Source organism: Typopeltis vanoorti, chromosome 14 (assembly GCF_054136105.1).
Source record: "Typopeltis vanoorti isolate ZY-2024b chromosome 14, IOZ_Tvanoo_1.0, whole genome shotgun sequence".
Taxonomy (NCBI): domain Eukaryota; kingdom Metazoa; phylum Arthropoda; class Arachnida; order Uropygi; family Thelyphonidae; genus Typopeltis; species Typopeltis vanoorti.
Genome location: NC_143562.1, coordinates 87416632 through 87441338, shown reverse-complemented (window position 1 = coordinate 87441338; position 24707 = coordinate 87416632). Strand labels below are relative to the sequence as shown.

The 24707-nt window shown below is 35.3% G+C and overlaps 1 protein-coding gene across 1 annotated transcript in view; it reads right to left on the bottom strand.

The window, feature by feature from the left end:
* Window positions 1-24707, bottom strand: part of LOC150099731 (death-associated protein kinase 1-like) — a 504639-nt gene that overhangs the window by 29849 nt on the left and 450083 nt on the right. Inside the window, exon 25 of the mRNA XM_090403485.1 lies at window positions 6541-6723. Coding sequence (XP_090259611.1) covers window positions 6541-6723 — 183 coding nt within the window. The remainder of the gene's footprint in view (window positions 1-6540; window positions 6724-24707) is intronic.

The window sequence follows — 24707 nt, the reverse complement described above, 5'->3', positions numbered from 1 at the left end:
TTCGTCTCTCTGTCCAGCCCTTCTGAACAATGCAGTGCATCCACTGTACGATTTTTATACCTCCATACTTGAGCATTTCTGGTCGAATATCATCTACTCCTGCTGCCTTTCCACATCAAGTATGGATATGTATTCCTGACTGCATGCCTGGTTGGTGTTTTTTACTGTGCTGTCATCACTGCTTGTTTCATTTAGCAGTTTTTCAAAGTAATTACTCCATACTTCAAGGATAGTTTTTTCTCCTGTTTTCATGTCACCTTTATCATCTGTAATTCCTTTTACAGCACTTTTTCCTCCATCTCTGAGCTTCTTCAACAACCTTCATGATATTTTATTTTCTATGTTCTTGCCAAAGTTCTCCCATGACTTTTGTTTAGCCAATTTTACACAGTGTTTAGCTTTCTTACATTTGTCTCTGTATTCTCCATGAGTACAAGCTGACTTATTTGCCAGGAACTTTTGATATGCTTTCTTCTTTTCCTTCACTGCCACTTTGACTTCCTGTGTCTGCCATGGAGTTCTGATTTTTCTATCCTTGCACACAACTTCACCACATGCCTCTCTGGCTGAATCAATCAGTGTTTTCTTCAGGGCTTGCCACTGAATCTCCAAGGTTTGGTTCCTGCTCTCAAACTCTCATTTTTTCTTGAATAATATTTATATATTTTAGTCTACAGTTCACATCTGAGAGCTGCTCAACTTCTATTCTCTTTAAAACTTTCTTACATGTTCTTCTTTTCAATATGAAATTCAATTTTATCCTGCTCAAGACTAAATGGTGATCACTTCCAATTTCAAATCCTCTGTACACTGAGGATTTGAAATTGATGTTTTCCCCACTGGTGTCCTGCACCAGTGGTAAAACATCACTTTCAACAATAACATAGTCAATGAGACTTTTCTTATTCCTTGCCTCTTCTCTCTATGTGAATTTGTGCACATTTTTATGTTGGAACATGGTGTTAGTAATAACCAGTCCATGTCTTGAGCAGAAATCCAACAGGGATTTGCCATTATTATTAGCTTTGCTCTTTTCTCCAAATTTTCTCAAAATATTTTTGTATGTCTCACAATCATTTCCTACTCTATTTAGATTCCCAACAAGGACCAACTTTTCCTTTTTCATTGTGTCAGTTTCTTTCTCTAAAGCCTCAAAAAATTACCTTAGTAGAACCTCCTGTGGGACCATAGGCACAAATAAGTCTCATTGTTCAGTTCCCCATTCTTATATTTACCTACACCAGTCTACTTGAGACTGCTTACCATTCAAGAAGATTAGATCTGTATTTAGTGTTGAATACTATAGCTGCTACTCCTTTTTTTTGATTGTCGTTGCCTGAATGTAACATTTTGTATTTATTGCTCAGAAAGATCTCACCAATTTTTGTTTGTTTTTGTTTCAGTCACCCCTATTATGCCAATCTGGTACTTATCCAATTCCTCAGCTAGCTCCATTTCTTTGCCATTCAGGCTTCTTATGTTGATAGTACCGATCTTGAACTCTGGTGATGTTGAGGTTGGGTAAGTTTTAGGATTTGTATCTGTGAACATTTGTCAAAAATTTTGAAGAAATACAAACTCGCTGCTATCTATAAACCAAATTCACAATTTGTTACCTTCTCCAAAAGACAAACACTCACCACTGATGCTACTTGGCACAAATGAAGTGCCATGTTCTTGTACCTGTCTTATATGGACAAACAGGAAGATCTGTAAATAAATGTATGTCTGAATATCAAAACCAAATCCTTCTTATCAAACCTCACAAATCTGGTCTCGCACAACATGGAGTTGAAAATGCTAACCACAGGATCCAATACCAACATGCCAAGCTACTACATTGATCCATATATAAACATAAGCTTTGTATAAAGAAAGTGTTGAAGCCTTATGGCACAGACCCAATATTAACCGTAATGACTATCTCACTAACCCAAAAGTTTGTGAAAATGTTATCTCAATTGTAGAAAATAAATTCATCAGTTTTAATTTAATTTAATTACAGCCCAATAGTAATTAGTCCTTAAACATGCTACTGTATACATAGATGGATTCCAATGTAAGCATGTGCACTAATGTGTTTTTTTGAATATAATTCCTATTGTTGTTTATAACTGTACTGATGATGTCTTATGATACTTAACACAAAATATTTACATATTATTAAAAAGTTAATTACTATGGCATAATGTGAATTTATAGTTATGACACCTTGAGGCTTTAACAACTGGATAACGAAGTTACTGTCTTTCTAGTTTAATACAAAACTGATTCCAATTTCTTATGTCTAAAAAAATTCAATGAACATGACAGGACAGCCTTTTTAACATTGGGATAAGGAAGAAGTATATGTATGCTCTAAATTTGAATTATTTCAAGAGAACAGCATAAACATTTACATGAAGTGTATGATGATTTCCTGTCCCAACATGGAGATGGAACTTGAATTGCCAAAATGTTTTTTGCATTCTAACCTTTCAAAGCATGAATTTGGATCTTTTAAAGTATGAAATCTATAAATTGGAGGAATATGATGCTATGAATATGAATACATTGCAGGCCTATCTGTCTGGCAAATTGGGTCATCCCAGGTCAACAATCAGTGACAGCATACCGAGATGAAAGCGCCAGGAGTCAACTGCAAGTGCTACCTTGCATTTGAAGGATGATAATTTGTCAGGCAGCACATTGAATGCATAGTCAGTGCATCAACTGGAACACGAATCTGCACAAAACATTCAGAATCTAGGTTCACAACATGGGTTTCCATTGTAGGACTGCAATATGTATGCCCTACATTACTTGAACTGACATGCAGTGTCATCTTGAGTGGTGCAAAGAGCATGTATAGTGGGATGTGGGGGCTTGAAAATCTCTGGAGTGACGAATCATGCTACAACCTCTATCAAGCCAATGGAAGGGTTTGGGTGCAGTGGATGCCCGATGAACATCTCTTATCAGAGTGTGTAACCACAACTATGAAATTTGGAGGTGGTCCTGTTTTTCCTGGTTTGGCCTCAGACCTCTATAGTGCCACAAACATTGAACTCCAAGAGGTATCTGTACATTCTGATCAATGCAATGCTTCCTAGTTTGTGGTGTTTCTATGGAACTGACCATTGTTTCTTTGAGTAAGAGAATGCACTGTGCTACTTGTGGACATGAATGTCACCACATTTGACTGCCCTCCACAGAGTCCTGATCTCAACTCTACTGAACATCTGTGGGATGAATTGGAGCCTGAGTTGAGGTCAAAGGATGTCTACCCCAGAACAGTCCAGGACCTCATTACATGCCTACAGGAAGAATGGTCCAAAATTCCCATCAATCGCTATCTTATACTTGTGGAAAGTACTCTCCATAGAATTGTTGCAGTCATTGCAGCGAAAGGAAGTCCTACATCTTATTAAGGTGGGTGCCATGGCTGTTTCTTCATGGCACTAACTGTATAGGTTGACTTCTTTCCAAGTAGTATGCATGTACTCTCTCTTTGTTAATAAATATATGAAAAAGAAACTTAGTTTTCAAGTATGTTGCATAGTGAAACATTAAATAAACATGCCTGAGGAAAAAACCTATAAACTTAGGGGAAAATATTAGGTGACTTAATCAATAACAGGACAAATGTTGCAAGTCATGAGGAATATGAATATATAGTCACAGACATTAATTATGAACAATATCAACAATAACAAGATCAATAAAACTTTTTTTTTCTTCTGTGCCTTCTTTCCATGTGAATTCGTACATATCTTTATGTTGGAATATGGTATCAATAATGATTAGTTTATTTTTCTCAATGGAAAATCCAGAGCTACCCACCTCTGTTATTAGCTTTGCTCTTTTCACCAAATTTTCCTAAAACATTTTGGTATGTTTACATTAATTTCTTAATCTGCTGTTTAAATTTTTCTGAGTATCAGTTGCCTTCTTAATGCCTGAGAAAGATTCTTAAAATATTTCTCATTAGAACTTTCTTGAGAATATAGGCACAAGTAAGTCTCATTGTCTAATTCCCAATTTTGATATTTGTCCACATCACCCACTTGGAACTGTCTGCCATATCAGAGTTTACTGTCTTGCTCTATGTTTAATATTATAGTTACTCTTTCCTTTTTCTGACCATTATTGCCTGAATATCACATCTAATCATAATTATTTAGCTGAATCTCACCTGTTATAGTGTTCTTCAATATATTAATGCCATTTATGTCACATGGCACTTGTCTACAGAATATAGTACTTTGCTCATATATTTAATAGAAACAAATAAACTTCAACTGTTTTGTTAAACAACTGAAGTCTAATAGTTATTATTATTATGGGCTATTCCAAGGGGTTATTAGACTCACTGAGGGAGGCCCTAAACATGTCAAGAACTATCCAACATTTGCAGAGTATCTATCATACTTTGCTTTGAACTCATTTGCAGTCATGGCACCCACAACAGACTCTGGCAACCTATTCAATTCATTCACTACTCCCCTTCAGGAAGTTAACCAACCTAACAACAGTTCTGTCTTGAAAAAACATAATAGCATACATTATCCAGGCAATCAACAGGCACAAGCAGTTCATTGTCACAAACAACTTTTAGCAGAATGGAGGTCTGATGTATTATATAGGTATGCAAAAGACATCTAAGTATCAATGGAACAAGGCTGCAGTTCTTGTTCAAGGTACCTTGAGAGCATGACTTCAGAAGATTTCTTGAAGGTCCTTAAAAAGGAGATTGTCTACAACATGCAGAATTCATTTTAGAAATTATGGACTTTACAACCATGTTATAAATAACTATTTTAATTTCCTGATGTTTCGACCTTCATATTAAGGTCATCATCTGGAGTATATACAAATATACAAGGACAAGCTGAGTTACATTTCACACAGTATGCTAAATATAAATATAAAATATATAATATTAAAAAAAAAAACAGATAAAATTAGTTAATTATTTAGAAACTACATCAAAGCTCAATTCTATTTAAGATAACATAAGAGAAACATTCTTTCATATAGATAGTTTTCTTACAGTAACAATGATGTCCTAATTTAACATGTTACTGTAAGAAAACTATCTATATGAAAGAATTTTCTCTTATGTTATCTTAAATAGAATTTAGTTTTGATGTAGTTTCTAAATAATTAACTAATTTCATCTGTTTTTTTTTATTATATATATATATATATATATATATATATATATATATACACACACACACATATACATATGATTTTTTTTTAAAAATATATATTATATTTTCACTAGAGGTCAATCCAATAGAATAACTGTTGATCAAATCATTGTCTCTTTAGCATACTGTGTGAAATGTAACTCAGCTTGTCCTTGTATATACTCCAGATGATGACCTTAGTATGAAGGTCAAAAATGTCGGGAAATTAAAATAGTTATTTATAACATGGTTATAAAGACCATAATTTCTAAAATGAATGCTGATCACCGTGCAACACTAAAAGAAAGGAACAACATGCAGCATGGAGGCAGATGACGAATCCATTTCATGGTATTTTATAAATATGCGGAAAGCAAGGCAAATTTTATCTTTTCGGTAAATACCATACAGTTTGCTAACAACCCAATTTCAAATAACTCATAAGGAAAAATAATTCTAAGAATTTTTGATGATTTCACATTCTGTCTCCCCCCCAGGTAAAATAAAAGATTTCTTTTATTTTTATTTTTGGGATTTATTTCAAGACAATCTTTGTTAATCTTTTAATCTGTTTTTAAATTTTGGAAATCATCCTGGGGAGAAGGTGGAATAAGATATTATGAAACATTATGCAAAATCTGCATTTTAAAACCTGCTAACATATCCAAGACTATCTGATACAGAAATATGTACAAAATATTATAGTGCAGGATTCAGAATTTTCTTTCATAAATGAAATAAAAAAGTATGTGATTAGTTTATAAAAGTAACAACGACTGTAGTATTCTGTTTTAGATAAAAAAAAAAAATCTATTGTAGCAAATATGTTATCACAGCTGTTCAGATAACTAGTATATATGCTTCAAAACTTTGACTGATAATACAGCACTTAATAAAATTAGGGAAAAACAAATAAACAAACAAAAACCAAATAATTTCTCTAATGCATATTTAAAAGAAAGATGCCTAGTTTATGACTTTAAATATTGATGAATTTCATAAAAATGCACTTGTCCAATGCAGAAAGAAGCCACATAATGTGCAGTTAAGTAAGCTTTTGCCTGATGCACAATGTGTGCGATATGTAGCTGAGTGTTAATGACTCTTAATTATTTTGGATATAAGCATAGTATTATCTTAGTTGAAATTGGGAGAATCACTGTCATAATGCTAGGTGCAATGAATTCAACACGTCCATTTATTAGTTTTGAATAAACTCTTATCATTATAAAACTAAATCCTTAGAATGTCTGACTCGTCGTCAATTTTGAGTACATATTTACAATACAGAATTTTACACTGAAAATAATGTAAATCATAACTGCTTCTGTGTTCATGTATACACAACTTATTTGACTAATAATACCTGTAATAAATCAAGTGAATCTGTATCAGGGAAAAGCTGCTGGATATCATCGACAGAATAGGATCCAGTCATTTTTGCTGACTCCAAATGCTCTTGGGATAAAAAATGACCTATAATATCTGTACACAACCATTTCAGGTTTAGCACCACCAAATCTTGATTATCTGACTTTAAATACAGTATCTAAAAAATGGGTAAAAAATAATGTTATTATTTTATACTTCTAATTCATGAATTAGAAGTATAAAATAATAATTCATGAAATAGCAAGAACTGTGTTAGCAGAAATTATTTTTATATCTGCAGTCTTTGTAACCAGTCAGTTTTTGTCCCCAAATAAAACAAAACAATATAACAAAGATTCTTTTAAGTCTTAGTCAGGAGAATGCACATATTTTTAAAACATGAAATCCACCGGCCATTTACCATGAAAAAGGAAACCTAGTGCTTGTACATTTTGGAATTTCATAAAATCATTTATAACATCTGTAAAGAGAAATAGAAATGGCTCATTTTTTTATTCAACTACTGATGCTTCAACATGACCAAGTACCTAATTGCTGTGGATCTAACTCTACAACAATTAGGTACAAATTAATGACACAGGTCATTTCTGAGTAAACTGCTCATTCAAAACAAACAAAGAAAAAAAAAATGGATATTCTTTGTTGTAAAGATAGGTATGTAAAGTTGAAATGTATGTAATCTCAGTACTTTGGAAACCATAATGTACCATGTGATATGGTACCCTAATCTACAAAAGTGTCTCCATAGTGTAGTTACAAAGATGATATGAAATTTACCCTTGAGTAGAAAGAAATGGATTCAGATTCCATTTATAATGCATGGGAGACTGGCAACTTTGTCTTCAATTGATAAGGATTTTTCAAGTAGAATTTTTTTTTCCCTTCTTCAAAACAGACAAACTGGCCAAAGAACAAATGCAATCAAATGATATAATGTACTAATATCATGGTCTTAGTTGTCTCCATTGTAATTCTAAACTCAAATCATTTACTTTGTGATAAAGAAATGCCAAAATACTGTGGTTTTCTTTTTTCTACTGTACACTGGATTTTGGGATATTGACTGTTGAGATGGAGAAGGAATATGCCAGTGTATTTGAGTCATGTGGTCATATAGAAACATAATCAATAATTTTAACCAGATAGAAGATTTAAGAGTAGCTATGTAAGAGGATAAGACAGGAGAACTCAAAGTAATTGTCACTCAACATATGTTCATATATTTTTCTCTTCCAAGTGAAGAAACCAGTATGAATGCCAAAATTATACAGATATGTGATGCCACGGGGAATGAGACATCTATGAGTGATGGGATATCAGCAGGGGTATCATATGATCATAATCAATCATATGAGCTTTTTTAAATTAAAAAGCTGGACCAAATACTAAGAAAAGGTACAATTTTTTATTTAAGAAAATATATGGCAAGTGTGAGTGGGTTTCTACTGATTGGTTTATTTGAAAGACGAATCATCTATTTGAACCAACGAGGGTTACTTGGATTATGGATTTTTAGTGATTCATATATCTAGGGAGTAGGAACTAAAACGTTTGGAGGTTTTAATTAATGAAATTTTTGTGTAATCTTTTTAATGCTTTTTTTCCTTGGAGTTGGTAGGATTATAAATATTGGGCAGTCTGCAAAAAGATGTTCATTTTACAAGTTACGCTCACTAGTATTAGAACTAGAGTGGGATTATCTGTATAACCCCCTCCCCCCCCCAAAAAAAGATTACTGAGAGAAGAGCACTAGCTTCTGGAGAGATTTCTTTATAGCAGTGAAGGACATGTAGGATGTTAGCTATACTGAACCTGATGTTATTGGAAATATGTAGAAACAAGTTGTAGATCCCATTCAGTACAGCAGCATAATCACAAAGTGAAACTAGAACAAAAACATTAATCCTAATTTACAAAAATTGAGCCATGTGCCAGAGTGCCATCATACAGGAGATTACAAAATAAAATGAAATTGCAGTTGAAGCTAAAACTAAAATTAAATTAATTAACTTTGAAATATAATAAAATTATATAAAATAAAATTAATACAATCTGGCCTTGTGGGTGCTGTGCAAGGCTATTTTCAGGTTTATTGTTGTTGATGTCATTTTATTATTATTACGTGACACTTCCAGGGAGACCAAGGATTCATCGTGGGAGGGCACACTACTCTACTTTGCTAAATATATCTCATCCTCTCCACTACTACTTAATTCTCCAACTATGACACTACTACCATCAACCACCATCTATCAACCCATCATCATCAACACCAGTATTTTTTGTCTGTAAATTGTGTGTGTGTTCTGAAGGCCAATTTGTCTGTACATTGGATGAAAAACCTGTTTCCGAGAGGAAAAACCCTGCTACCACTGTATCAGATTGGCTAACTCACCTTCAACCGAAAAAGCCCACATAAGGATTCCCCTTGTCATGACGAGAATCGAACCCAGGTATTTTCCAATCGAAGGGCGCAATGTTCTGCTATTCTTCCAATTGCGCTACGGCAGCTATGCCGTTTTGATAGAAACATCCTGTTTTTGAAAAATTACTACAAGAATACTCGACTTTTATCAACAACAACAACAACAATAAATCAGAAAAATCTGGTTTTTGCACAGAATGGAGTGGTCAATAATCACAATATCCTTTGATCCTATACTTACCTTTTATATCAGTGCTGGTTTAGATTTGAGGGGTTATTTAAGAGTGCTGAAGCACTTCTACACTGGCCAAACTTAAATCAGAATGACTGCCTATCCATTGCAAAGATTTGGGAGAATCTTATCCCTGCTAGAGGGATTCGTAGTGTGTAGTGTTCGTGATAGCTCCTGATAAGATAAGTGTTACTTTCAGTTATCGTTGATAAATTTATTTTAATATTGCGTAGTTTTGTTTGCCTTGCGTATCTTAGTGCGTCTGTTTGTTTGTTTTATAGTTTATCATTTGATAAAATATGTTACAAGTATGGCTCCAGTACGAAGGAAAATGGCGGCCAGTAATGATGGTACGCCATCTTCTTTCAAGATATAAAGGAGATGATTCAGTGTACTATCTGTGAAATGTACGCTTTGCGGAGTGCGGTCGGAGTGTGGTTAGATGATAATAAAGGAGTGAATGTGTGTAGAAAATGTAGGGAGAATGAGAAATTGAAGAGTATTTCAGATCGTGAGTGTGATATTTTTGTCAAACTTCAGAATGAAGAAAATAGGGATATGACAAGAAACGGCGAGGTTGTACCAGAGAAGTGTGAGAGTGTGAATGTAGAAAGTGTGAATGATAGTATTAATGGTTTTACAGAGAATAAAAAAGATGAGATAAATGCAATGAGTGAGATCGCGTTGTTGAATGGTGCGATACAAAGGGCAAAACAGCAGCTAGAGCGTATGAGCAAAAGTCGACTGAATGAACCAGCCAATAATAAAAAGTATGACAGGAAATATAGGCGTATGAGTGTGAACATGAACAAAATGAAGGATAGAGTGCTGTATGGAGATTCGTTAGTACGAGGTGTGTTAGTACAGGATTTGACAAAATCGTACCAACCTGGTGCGACCATAAAGGATGTAATAACTGAGTGTATTAGAGAGCAAAAGGAAAGGGTGAAAGAAATGAGTGTTGTGGCAGGTATGAATGACTTGAAAGGAGATAAAATGGAAATGATAGAAGGCCTGAATGAATTGTTGGAGGTAGCAAAAGAAAAGAGTGAGAGAGTTAGAATGATTAGTCTTTTGCCACGGTATGACAGTGAAATGTTTAAAAGGAGGGCCATAATTGCGAATGACTTTATGCGTGGGTTATGTATGACAAGTGGTGTGGAATTTGTGGACGTGTGGAGTGAGTTCGATGGGCGAAAGGATCTATATAAGATGGATGGCTTGCATTTGAATGGTTACGGTGTAAGGAGACTTGAGAAAGTGTTGCTGAATGTAGTGGATGTGCAAATTCAGGGAAACTAGATTTATTGGTGGGAGGGGGGGGAGTAGATATACAGTCCTTAGGGAGGCAGTTGAATGTACGAATGAATATAATATGCCCGAGCGAATAAGGTCAACAAATCAGAGTGGGATAGTTAATATAAGGCATCAAGGTAGGGTTGGGGCTAATGGGGGTCTTAAATTCATGTACACTAATGCTAGGAGTATTAGGAACAAGAAGGAAGAGTTTTTGGCCATGGTTGGCACTTCCAGACCACAGGTTACTGGTATTAGTGAATCATAGCTGACTGTAGATGATATAGTTAGTGGGATTGAATGTGATGGGTATAGTGTGTTCCGGAATGACAGGGAGAATAAAATGGGGGGAGGAGTATTGTTGATGATAGCTGATGAGCTGCAGCCAAGGAGAATAGAAGTTGAATTGCAGGATAGAGAAAATAGCACATTTGAGGCCATTTGGTGTGAGATTGTGGCTAGCAGAACTAAATATACAATTGGGTGCTGCTATAGACCAGGTGATGGAAAAGATGGTGGTGACAGTATGCATAAGCAAATAGAAGAAATGAGTGGAAGGAGGGTAATTATTATGAGAGATTTCAACTATGGTCGCATCGATTGGAGTGAGGAGAGGACACACGGGAGGAAGGAATTGGATTTTATGAGGTTATTAAGGGATAACTATCTGTGACAGCATGTAATAGAAAATACTAGGGGTCAGAGAGTGCTTGACCTAGTAATTACATCTGAGGATTTGGCTGTAACAAATATGACCACACTGCCACCAATTGGTGAGAGTGATCATAGGGTCTTGACTTGGGAGGTGGCTAAAGGTGTGGAATTTTCAATTAAGACAGGGTACATGGGGAATTATCAGGCTGGAAAGTATGACAAGCTTAGGAGTTTGATTGGTTCAGTGCCATGGCATGTACAACTGCAAGGACTAGAAGTTGATAGTGCATGGGAGGCAGTTAAGAAGTGTTTGCATGAAGCAATGGCTGACTGTATACCTAGAGTCCGAATAATAAATCAAGTAGGGGTTAAATGGATGAATAACACCATTAAGCTTGAGCTGCAAAAAAAGAAACAACTATGGAGGGAATTTGAAGAGAAAGGTGACCGGCAGGCACATGAACGGTATAAAGTGCAGGCCAGAAGGGTAACGAGTGTGGTAAGAAAAGCAAAAAAGGATTACGAAAGAACATTGGCCATGCAGACTAAAGAGAATCCTAAACAGTTTTTTAGATATGTAGCAAGTAAAAGTAAATATGTACATGGCAGAATGATTTTAAAGAATGCCGATGGTAGGGAGGTAACTGAATCAGTTGATACAGTTGAGTTACTGAGTGAGCACTTTGCAAGTATATATCATCCAGGTGGTGACATTGCAGAAACGAATAAACTAGTAGATTATACGGGAATTGTGGTGAATGAAGTGGAGGTGAGTAGTCTATTGCATAACCTCAATGTCAATACATCTGTGGGATTGGATGGTATACCAGCTCGTGTCGTACGAGAAGCAGCTAAAGAATTGTTAGTACCCTTGACCATTTTGTTTCATTTGAGTCTCGGGTCTGGGTTAGTACTGAGGGGTGGAAAGAGGGGAAAATAGTTCCACTGCATAAAGGTGTTTCCAAGACTGCTGCTGTAAATTACCGACCGATTAGCATATCAGGAATCATTGTCAAGGTCTTAGAGAAATTAGTCAAGAAAAGAATACAGGAATGAATAGATGAAAATGGGATACTGTATGGGGACAGCATGGTTTTGTGAAGGGTAGATCATGCCTCAGTAACTTGCTCACGTTTTATAACACAGTGACGGCTGAACTGGATATGGGTAATGGGTTTACAGTGATACTACTGGACCTTGCCAAGGCCTTTGACAGGATACCACATGGAACCCTAATCAGTAAACTGGAGCAGATGGGGATAGATATAGGGTTGGTGAGATGGATAGGAGGGTGGTTGAAGGAGAGATACCAGAGAGTGGTTTATTCAGGAGCGGAGTCTAAAAGACGGCTTGTGACTAGTGGTGTGCCACAGGGCTCTGTTCTTGGACCACTGCTTTTCAATTTGTTCATCAATGATATAGGAAAGGATTTGAGAGAAAGTGTTCACTTGTTTGCTGATGATGCAAAGTTGGGTAGAGCAATTGTGAGTGCACAGGATGTCAAAATTTTACAGGATGATTTGGATAGTTTGGAGGACTGGGCTAGGAAAAATGGATGTCAATTTAATGTGGCAAAGTGTAAGGTTATGCACTTTGGGGTGTAAGCAATTTATTGCATTGGTGGAACCGTACTCCAGGAGATTGATGAGGCCAGGGATTTGGGAGTGTTGGTGGATAGGGAATTGAAGTTTAGGGGGCACATTGCAAAAGTGACTAAATCAGCTCATCAAATCACTTGGCTTCTGAAAAATACTTTAACATGCAGAGACAAATAAGTTGTTGTTCCTTTGTATCGAGCCTTGATAAGATCCATCTGGACTACTGTGCCCAGTTATGGGCACCAGGGTTTCTTCGTGATGTGGAGGAAGTGGAGAGGATCCAGAGACAAGTGACCAAGATGATAGCAGGTCTGTGGAATGAACCTTATGAGAATAGGTTGAAGATTTGTGGGTTGCAGAAATTGGTCGATAGGCGAAGGAGGGGTGATATGATTGAGACATTCAAATTACTGAAGGGTTTCTATAAGATTGATCCAGAAGATATTTTTGAAAATATGACTGGTGGTGGTGGGGGGAGGACTAGGGGCCATGCATGGAAGCTGGGCAAGAGTGTGGTTGACAAGGGTGTTAGAGCTAGGTTTTTTACTTGGAGAGTGGTGAATGAGTGGAATAAGCTTCCAGAGTCTGTTGTGGGTGCTACGACCATGAATGAGTTCAAGGCAAGGTATGATAGATACTGTGTCAATGTCGAATAGTTGTTCTTGACATGATGTTAGGGCCTCTCTCGATGAGTCTGTCGACTCCTTGGAGTTGCCCGGAACAACAACAACAACAACAACAACAATAATAATAATAATAATAAGTAGTAAGCAATAGAAAGCTTTCTTTCCTCCCTCTTCCTTTTTTTTTTAAAATATGTATAATGTCATTCAATCAATTTAGTTATCTAATTTTTGTATTTTATTGTATTTCAAAGTTAATTAGGAGGTGGCGGAGAGGATCCAGAGATGAGTGACCAAACTGGTGACAGATCTATGGAATGCTCCTTATGAGGATAGGCTAAAGGTGTGTAGATTGCAGTTTTGATTGATATGTAGAAAAAGAGAGACATGATCGAAACATAAGTTATTAAAGGTTTCTATACACATTGACATATTAAAGGGTTCTGTGAGATTGACACAAAGAAAATTTTTCAATACATAACAAATAGAGAGAGAACTAGATGTTACCCCTGAAAGTTGTGAAAGAGTGCAGTTAGTAAGGGTATGCACACTAGACTTTTTTGCTTGGAGAATGAATAAGTGGAATGGGTTGCCAGAATTAGTTGAGTGCCCTGACAGTGAATGAGTTCAAGAAGAGGGATGATAAGTTAGGTGTTGTGTGTATTAAGGTTAATGTGGGTCATGTGTGATGAGTCTTCTAACACCATCGAGTAATTAATTATTATTATATATATATAATAATAATAATTATACACATATAATAATAATAATTTTATTTTGTAACCACATGTGGATCAGCTATGTTAATAGGATTAATGTTCTTTGTGTTCTAAGTTCACCTTATGATTACCCTGATGATCAGTTCATTTCTGGCTGAAATATTTGCAATAATAAAATTATTATTCTTTATTCTTGTGAATAGGTATGTCTGATAATCATTACTATATCACAAGTGCTATCAAAAACTTGTGGAACCCATGTTTTATATGCAATATAAGGTCTACATTGGTACTCAATTAGACAATACTGCAAAGTTGTGGCAGATGCTAAGAGTGCTGTTTCAGCACCCTTAACATCTGCCTTTCAATGGCCACTTCAGTGTCTTTTAGACAAAAGGATGATGACAATCTGAAGAGGTTAAATCTGCAGCTAGGCTCTAGAATAGGCAAGAAGGCTGTTATATATCTCTCAATCTATTTATTCCTTATTTTTAGAAATTCTTTGTGTGCAGATTTCTCGGAACATCAGAAAGAATGCACTAAAGTTATCAACTAAGAATACAAAAAAAAAAAAAAATAAAATAATAATAATAATAAAAAAAAAGAATACAGGAATGATTTATTTGTGGTGAGCTAACAGCTGTTGTTGTAACAAGGCTGCATAGATATCGAAGGCTTTGATGAATTACAAATTTAGGAAAAGAGGAATAAAATAGCAATGCCATTGCTATTCCTCTACATCTGGAGCACTTCAGCTTGGCCTAGTGGTTCGTGTATCAGCTCTCCAACTAACAGGAGTTAATTCAACCATGAGTATAGATGTCTGCAATTGTTTTTAGGTGAGAGATGAAAAATCATCCTCCAGTGTGAGACCATAGTCCTGCTTATTGGGGATCTGAATGGTTTGAAAAAATTCCATGTTTTCTTTAGAGCCGGGTTTCTGGATTATGTAAAAAAAGAAATAGAAAAATATATATACATTAATAAAAATAGAAAAAAAATCATTATAGATTTTTACCACCTTTTGTGGGTAGGAGTTATAAAAACAGATAAAAATGTCAAGAAATATAATAATCATTGTACTGATTTCAAATCCACATCAAGCTGGCTGCTGTTACAAAAACAAAACTTACCCTTGCTGATCTTCATAAAGAATGCTATATCCATCAACTCAATCTTGTATTCTATTCCTAACTAATCTCTCTAACACCTTGACTAGAACAGCAGTTATCAGCTCCACAGAAGACCATCTCCCTTCCTACTCAATTCCTGATATATGTATAAAGTTCTTTGCATAAAAGGTCAAAGATCTGCCAATGTCCACCTGGAAAAACATATACGAGGGTGGTCTGAAAAGTTCTCAGCCTCAGCCATAGATGGCAACACCACTGGCGAGAGATTTTTTTTTCTAAGTTGGTACATCTGTCATAATCATCCATGTGAAATTACAAGTCATTCTATCAAGTAGTTTGTTGTATACAGCTGTCGGAAGCAAAAGTGTTGTCTGTATCCCTTGAAATGGATAAAATTGAGTATCATGCAGTTATAAAATTCTTTGTAAAAGAAGGTTTAATGCCAAAAGAAATTCATTAGAAGTTCATAAAAGTTTATGAGCACTCTTCGCCTTCATTTTTGACAATTAAGAAATGGGCTGCTGAGTTCAAACATGGCTGTATCAGCTTTGAAGATGATCCGCATGAAGGACATCCAAAAAGTGTAACAACACAGACATCATTGATCAAGTGCATGATATGGTATTGGATGACTGGCGAGTCAAAGTGTGTGAAATTGCTAAGACTATAGGTATTTCAAAAGAACATGTAGAATATATTTTGCATGAAGAATTACATATGAAAAAGCTTTGTGCAAGATGAATACAGCGCTTGCTCACAGCAAATCAAAAACACTCACACGAAAATCTCTGAACAGTGCTTGGAGCATTTTAACAAGAATAAAACTGATTTTGTGCATTGATTTATTACTATGGATGCGACTTGGATTCATCATTACACACCAGAATCCAAATAGCAGTCAAAACAGTGGACAGAGCTGGTTGTTCAGCACCAAAGAAGACAAAGTCGGTTCCATCAGAAGGAAAGGTCATGGCATCGGTGTTTTGGGATGCTAAAGGCATTTTGCTTATTAATTATCTTGAAAAGGGTAAAACAATAACCGGGGAATATTATTCTGATCTTTTAACCAGACAAGACGAAAAAATTCGTGAGAAAAGACCCGGTTTGCAGAAGAAGAAAATTATCTTTCATCAGGACAATGCAGCTGCCAACAAAAGTGTTTTGGCAATGGGAAAATTAAGGGATCTGCACTATGAATTGTTGGAACATCCACCCTATTCCCCAGATTTGGCTCTCTCTGACTTCTATCTCTTCCAAAACTTAAACTTTTCCTCACTGGTCAGCATTTTTCTTTGAATCAAGATGTGATTGCAGCTGTAGAGGGGTATTTTGCTGACCAGTGAGGAAAAGTTTAAGTTTTGGAAGAGATAGAAGTTAGAGAGAGCCAAATCATGTTGAAAAATAAAAATAATAATAAAAAAAAAATTAATTAAAAAAATAAATAAATAAAAATAAAAATGAAATTATAGATTCGTTTTTTCATTGTTAGGTCGAGAACTTTTCAGACCAACCTCGTACATCCAACACCACAATTATGGACACCACTTACAGAATCAAATGGAAAAACACACACACTGCTTTGTTTCAGCAAGTACAAGCATAAGACTTTCTTGGATTTAGTAGCTGAACTTAAAATCAATCTAACCTCAAGAAATGTGGTTGTGAAATTAATTCATAGCCTTCTCTTAAACAATCAGGGCTTCTTAACAGTGACCAAAGAAGGCATCTTTCTTAGGAACATTTTAGTATAGTAAATATTTTCAGTTTGGTTTGTGTTGCTTGTGTGAATGTTACGCACGCATGTGCATTTCATACTGTGCCCCCAAAATATCCATGACATATAAGAAATACTGGAATTATTAAACTGTTACTTAATTTATTTCAATTTGCTATCTTCCATCTACTAAAGCATAAAATGTGAATTACAGAAAGTGTGTAAACTATTAAGAGTATATGTATGAATCAATAAAACTGAGTATAAATTAAAACAAACAGGACTTTTGCCTATAAAATGAAAACAAAAAAAAAAAAAGAGAGCATGTGATAATGATTAAAAACTTTTATTAGAGATCCTTTTTTAACAGCTGTTGTGCCTGAATTATCTTACACGTCTTATGTTTACTGCAGAATAAACAAAAGTTTTGGTAAGAAGTATTACACAATTAAGTTACTGTATGGAGAGAGCAATATGTTTGGTCTTTTGCCAGAAAGACATCAGAGGAATCTTGAATACCCTGGATACCTCAAAGTCTTTTGGCCCTAATGAGATTGCCCCCCCCCCACCAGTTGTGTTTCAGAATAATGGCTTTATAGTACTGTTCATGCTCATTTAGAATCTACTCCACTGAATTGAAAAAAGTCTATGTTCAGCCTATTCTAAAAAAGGGAGATAAAAGTCAGTGCCAATAAACTACCATCTCAGTGACCTGATTATGATTCCTTCAAAAATAACAGAGAAGGTCATTAATAGCTAATTTCTTGGCTATCCAGAGCCCTCCTTGCCAATTTATCAGTGCCTGTCAATACAGATTGTTACTGTAGATCCACAATGACTCTCCTAGTAACTTATGTATCATTTCTGGCATTTTCAAACCATTTCCATCCATCCCAGACAGATTGAAACCTCTAATTAAGGGTTTTAGGCAATTTAATGCAGCTGGCTATCATTCCTCTGCTGCATCCTTCTAGGGGTAATTATTTTATGTTCATGAGGTCATATATGAACACATAAAATATTTTATTTTATGTGTTCATGAGGTCAGTCTGCCTCTTTTGAGAGATGAAAAACCTAAGTTAAGGAGAGAAAAAAACTCTGTACCTCTGTATATGACTGGCTAAGTCATCATTTGATTGAAAAGACCTGATGAAGGTTCCTCACAGAGACAGGATTGAAACTATCACTAAAAAACACACTGTGATAAGTTTTAATACATAAATATTTCATTCCAAGTATCTTGGGACATCCTCAAGATACTTGGAATGAAATATTTACGTATTAAAACTTATCACTATGGTTAGTACATGTTTTTTTTTTTTTAGTGATGAATTCACCACAGGTCTCATTGTATAAAAAAGGATTCAAACTAGGATCTTTCCAACCAAAGAGGCTCGTCTATATCCAACAGAGCTATGGAGGCTCCCTAGGCCACTTGGTCAGGTAATATGCTTTCTTACCAAATTATCATCTTATGGTCTGCTTTCATCCCTTTGTGATTGGAATGTAATCCTGTCTCTCTCTCTCTGGTTTTTCGCTGTTGTTAATGTTGAGTGGTTCTTTAGGTTTCTCTAACAATGTAAGAGTACCTCATAGCACAAAGCTTTCACTAACCTCAAATTTTGTCCATAGTTTTGATAATACACTCCATTGCTTTTTTTTTTCACTGGACAAACTTATGATGCTCAAACAAACATGTCAATTTCAATGGTCTCAAAACATAGTCTACTGTTCTTTATGGCAAGAAAAATCTTATCTCACAATTCCTTATTCTTGTTGATGCTTAGATCTCAAAAAAAGAATTGACTTACCTCTAGCCTTTCCTGGCACAAAGAGATCACATCCACACCCTTAAAGCTTCCAAATATGCCCAACCTTAAAAGATCATTCTCACATTTGTGATGTGCACTAAAATTCTCCTTAAAAATTCTTGATAATATCCAAAAGAGGAAATTTTTTAAAAATTCTTTCAGATATTAAAGCCTCACATGAAAGAAGTTAAGAAAAAGAAGGACTCTGTTGACATGTTTCTTGAACAACTAAACAGGTGACAGAATGAGAGAAGTTGTTCAAAAAGAGCAGATGGAATGAACAGAGGAAAAGGAAAACAAGTTAGTTCAATACTAGAAAGGGGGGATGGAAAATCCCTTTATGTTTTTAATAGCCGGGTACGAAACTTGGATCGAAATCCATCATAATCCATAGAGTTTCATGCCGAAAAAAACTACCGGCAGGCCCAAGTATAAATGATCACTTGGATAATACAACACCAGGGCAACTCCATGCAAAGGTGGAGCAAGCTCCCTCACTAACTTTAATATTCTTTCATAATGTAAAACCCAGCTCCTAAGAGATGTATATATATATATATTGTTTTACATTATGAGAAGAGGTCACTACCCAGACCGGTTTCAACCTTTTTTGAGGTCTCATCAGTGAGTAGGTAGACCTGGAATATCAAGGTATTAAGTGAACAAGAACTTACATACTTCTACTATCGAATTGCCGAAGTGGTGTACTCCTATATTTAATGTTAATTACTAATTCAATAAGCCGAAAGGCTATATAAAACAATATATATATATATATATATATATATATATATACACACACACATCTCTTAGGAGCTGGATTTTACATTATGAAAGAATATTAAAGTTAGTGAGGGAGCTTGCGCCACCTTTGCATGGAGTTGTCCTGGTGTTGTATAAATCCAAGTATAAATGATCACTATCCAAGTGATCATTTATACTTGGGCCTGCCGATAGTTTTTTTCGGCATGAAATTCTATGGATTACGATCCGAGTTTCGTACCCGGCTATTAAAAACATAAAGGAATTTTCCATCCCCCCTTTCTATTAAAATGGTCGCCGGTCAAATAGCCTTTCGGCTTATTAAATTAGTTCAATACACTGGAAATTTAAAATGAAATATATATTGATCTTTAATTGACCATGATTTATAAACATCTAATGCCAACAAGTTTTGCCAACTGGGCTGTCCGGCTTCTTCAGGGCTTATAATGGTAAGAGAAAAAACTCAAAGTGGCTAGTACAGAGAAAATGGAGTAACACTATCGTATAAATTAAACATTAAAACAGAACGCATGACATTACATTGATGGAGTGTGTTGTGTTAGTCACTGTTATGAAAGCACGTTCTGTAGTTTTGAGTGAAATTAAATTCTGGCAGACTGAGTGATCTTATTAAGGTTTTCCATATGTCAGCTATTATCATTCTCTGGTTTCTGTTAAGATTTTCTCCAGAACGGAGGACTACAACGGCTTCCTTGAAATTTCTACAACAGAAATCTTCTTCTAGGTAAGCATGGAGCTGCTATCCCAATCAATGGTATGGTTAGTACTTGCAAAATGATGGGGTAGACCTGCGTTGTCTGTTCTGTTGTTATTAACATCTTCTATGTGTTATTTTTTACGGATTTTGAGGCTTCTTGACATCTGTCCTATATAGTTTAGACCACACATCCAAATGTGGATGTGTCATATCCATCCACATTTGTTCTAAGTTGCATAACATAGTTCCATGTGGTATTCTGTCAAATGCTTTTGTAAATCATTTTATCAGCACTAGTGATTATGATGTCCTGATTTGACTTTAATAATTTCATAGCTGCCAATTCATATTTGGTTAGGTTGCTAGTTATTATTTTTGTATTATTTAAAATGTTTGAGGTTTCCAATTATAATTTAAGTTGGGAGAAATCTTAAGCTTCTTTCAATATTTACCCAGTAATATTTAAGGAGGCCTGTGAAATTCTTATCAACCACCCTAATCTTAGCAATAATGATGGGCTAAAAATCCCAAGAATATGGAAGGCACACATTCTACCCTTTTTGTCTAAGAGTTAATTATAAATAGGACTGTAAGTAATTCAGGATATTAACTGTAATATAACAACTCTCATGTTAAATTAGGATACCACTTTTGCTGTAATAAAATTATCCATATAAACTTGTTCTCTGATGATGTTATAAATAGAATATAGCTTTGATGTAGTTTTTTTTTCACTAGAGGTCAGGCCAGTAGAATAACAGTTGATCAAATCATTGTCTCTTTGGCATACTGTTTGAAATGTAATATAGCTTGTCTCTGTGTATAGGTATGTGTACTCTAGATCAGTGGTTCTCAACCTTTTATGCTTCATGTATCCCTGGAAATGTGTACATAACTGTCATACCCCTTGTATAGATAGATAAAACTTTAGTTATAGTTTAACATGGGAATAAAATAACACACACACACACACACATATTAAATTTTGTATTCATAAATTACATATATTGATAAACACTTTAGAAACATATTCATTTAACTTCACAGTAAACTGAAAACTAAAAATAACTTTAACACAGCAAATACATAGAGCAGTAAGAAGGCACATTCACTGAATGGATGTTTTGACTGGGCAATCAGGTGTTCAGGTAGGTTCGGCTCTCAGGTAGGGGAGGAGAGGAAGGATTGACAAATGTGTATAGACATGAACTACAGTGCCGAACTTCATCACTCAGTTCTCAGAAATTAATCAGTATCAGTGTTGCCAACTTAGTGACTTTTGAGCTCTCAAGGTGTACCTCCAAAAATTTTACCACATACCCCCAAGGGATACGTGCAACCCCGGTTAAGAACCCTTACTCTAGATAATTACCTTAATATGAAGATTGAAATGTCAGGAAATTAAATTAACTATTTCTAACATGGTTGTAGCTTCCATAATTTGTCTGAAATGAATGCTGATCACCGTGTAACATTAAAGAAAGGATTCCCTTCCATGCATCTCTTCATTCTTTCTTTTCTTTGCTGGACAGGGCCGACCCTAGGAATTTTGCTGCCCCTTCCCTCTAAAAAAAATTTTAATGATGTCTTAAAAGCCATGATGTTAAGCTAGGCTTCAACATGTCTGATTGTAAATTCTAAATAGTAGCATTAGCTAATGAAAAATGATCATAAACTATATTTTTTACAGAAAAAGAGAGAGACAATTAACCCTTTAATGGTGGAATTTTGTTTTGAAAATATGCATCTGCATGGGTAATTAAAATCACGCAGAGTAAATGCAATTCTCCTCCCCCCCCAAAAAAAGCTTGCTTCCCCATGTAAATGCATGTGTTGCACTACTGTCGATAGAGCTGGCCCTGTTGCTGGGCCATTCATTAGCTATTTACCTAGTCGTGAGCTCACACTATGTCTTGTGAAAGATTCCATGTAAGTGGAAGTGCTTGATGACAGATGACTAATGACAGGAAAAAGATTCAGAAGATGAAGGTCCAATAACCGTAGGTACAATGATGAAATTAGTAGTGTCTTAGAGGTACAGAAATGTAAGATCTGACAATAATGGAGTCCTGACAAAAAAAAAAAAAAAAAAGGAAACCATTCATAATTATGCACACTAAAATGTCTGATGAAGACTGTTTCACTATCAGTAATGTGACTAGAGAAACTCAACATTTAAAGAATGGAAAATGTTCAGAATAGTTGGGGGGATTTAGAAGAGTGATAGAGAAAACAAACAAATCTGACAGAATAAGGCAAAAAATTTAGCCAAAGAGATCAAACACTGGGAATGCTAAGTGTTTGATGCTTTTTTGAGAAAATAAATGTTTGTTCTACTGTAGGGAGGCTATGGTCATGCAATGCTGAGTGATCCAGCAAACTTAAAAGAAAAAATAAAATACAGTGAACATATCCCCAAGTGCTGCCTTTGAAATGAATCAAAAGAGTTAGTACTTGAGAAAAGTGAGATAATGGAGTTGATTGTAACAGCTGAAAGTTAAATTTCTGTTAGGAAAAGTGTGTGACATTTTAGAAATGAACTTTGGAAAAATTGATCTTTTTCCCAGAATGCAAATGAGACACTGCAAAGTGGAACAAAGTGGACTTCACTTTGCTAGAATTTTCATGGTTGTTGTTGAAGGTAATTGAAAGGAATATAGAATATGCATTAAATCATTCTTTATTACCAAACATATTGAGAATTTCAATTAACTCTTCTACAATGGGAAGACAATGTGCTCCACCTACTACAACTTGGACTCCCTTCACACACATCTGGAAAAACAATTGCAGTAAAATTACTTTCTAGCTGACCTGGAGGTCTTCTTAAGAATTACTATTAGGTTTTGTGCAATATACTATTTAGCAACCAGTCTTGAAGAAACGTTGGATCTCTCCTGAAAACATTAGTTGTATTGCTGGAAAAAAAAACAGAATAAAAAATCACAACTTTGCTTTAATTCAGTCAGAAGTGCCTTAGAAGAATGAATTGTTGGATATGACAATGTTGCAGTGCTGTGCTGACAAGTAATAGACTAATTTGAAGAAAAAAATTGAGAAATTGATAGGAGATAAAACATGGTTTTATCCATATTAAGACTCTGATAAGAAAAGTTGTAGCATTACACCAGACAATGAAACTCATCTACCAGCAACAGTGCTAAGGTTTGGCCTCTGGTCTGAATGGTGTGGTCACTGCACCTTGAATTATTTGCCTCTGTTGGTTTACTCCTGTGATTAAATGCTTGTTAGTTGGAAATATATACAGGGCCAATAAAATGCATAGTAATATTCAGATGTAGCCAGAGGATTTTATTGCTGAAAAATTGAACAGACCACTGAAGTTAAGCATTCATCTTGTGAGGTGGTCTAAAAACCTACATATTTGACCTCTGAAGTTTAGCCTAATTAGCAACGCAATCCTATCTTGGCTATCTCACCTTCAATTGAGGGTAAGAAAGCCAATCCCATACAGAGATAGCAGGTTCTTCCCCCCCTCTCCCAAAAAGAAAAAATAAATAAACAACAAAACAAGTTTTTCATCCAGCATACAAGTAAATTAGCCTGAGATAAACAAATAACAAATACTCCTCTTCTTCTTTCTATCAACTGGCCTGTGTGTACAGGGCTAGTTTGCTTGTTCTGGGGGAATGAAAAAACCCTACCTCCATATGAGACTGGCTAACTCACCTTTAGTTGAAAGAGACCATATAAAGGTTCCTCAAGTCTTGGACAGGAATTGAACCCAGGTCTTTCTGACCAAAGGGCTTTGTCTATACCGACTGAGATACGAAGGCTCACAAATAACAAATACTATTAGACAAAAATACCATTAGTGGGCAGTAAATGGCATAGCATGTAGATGATGAATAGTGGCATAAAGCATATGGAGGATTAACTAGTGTAGATGATGGAGTTTGTGTGGTGCAGAGTGCCTTCTGTAGTCCTTGGAGGTGTGACATCTATGGCTATTCTTAAGTTTTTAGAATATCTATGGCTCTGAGAATGGGCTGACAAATTGGAACATAGCTGAACAAAACATGCAATTAAAATATATATATATACTTTTATCATCATAGCATTAGGTTCTTTGGCTGTAATTCCAAACAATCACAATACTAACAGGAATATATCACAAGAAGGTGTGGATGGGGAATTAAGCATTAGAAGTGATGCTTAATGCTGTGTATAGGTTATGTGCAGTCTCCTTCTAATTATCATCATCAATTTCCTGATATGTACTCTCAAGGAGTGTTAGGTTGCTATGACAGAACTACATGATCATGTTTACAATATTATGCCACATAACCTATATTCTTTATAGGTTATGTAGCAGTCTCCTTCTAATTACTATAATCAATTTCCTGAATATGCACTCTCAAGGAGTGTCCACTACATGATTATGTTCACAATATTATTAATCTCCTATCAACAATTTTTCCTTCAAATTTGT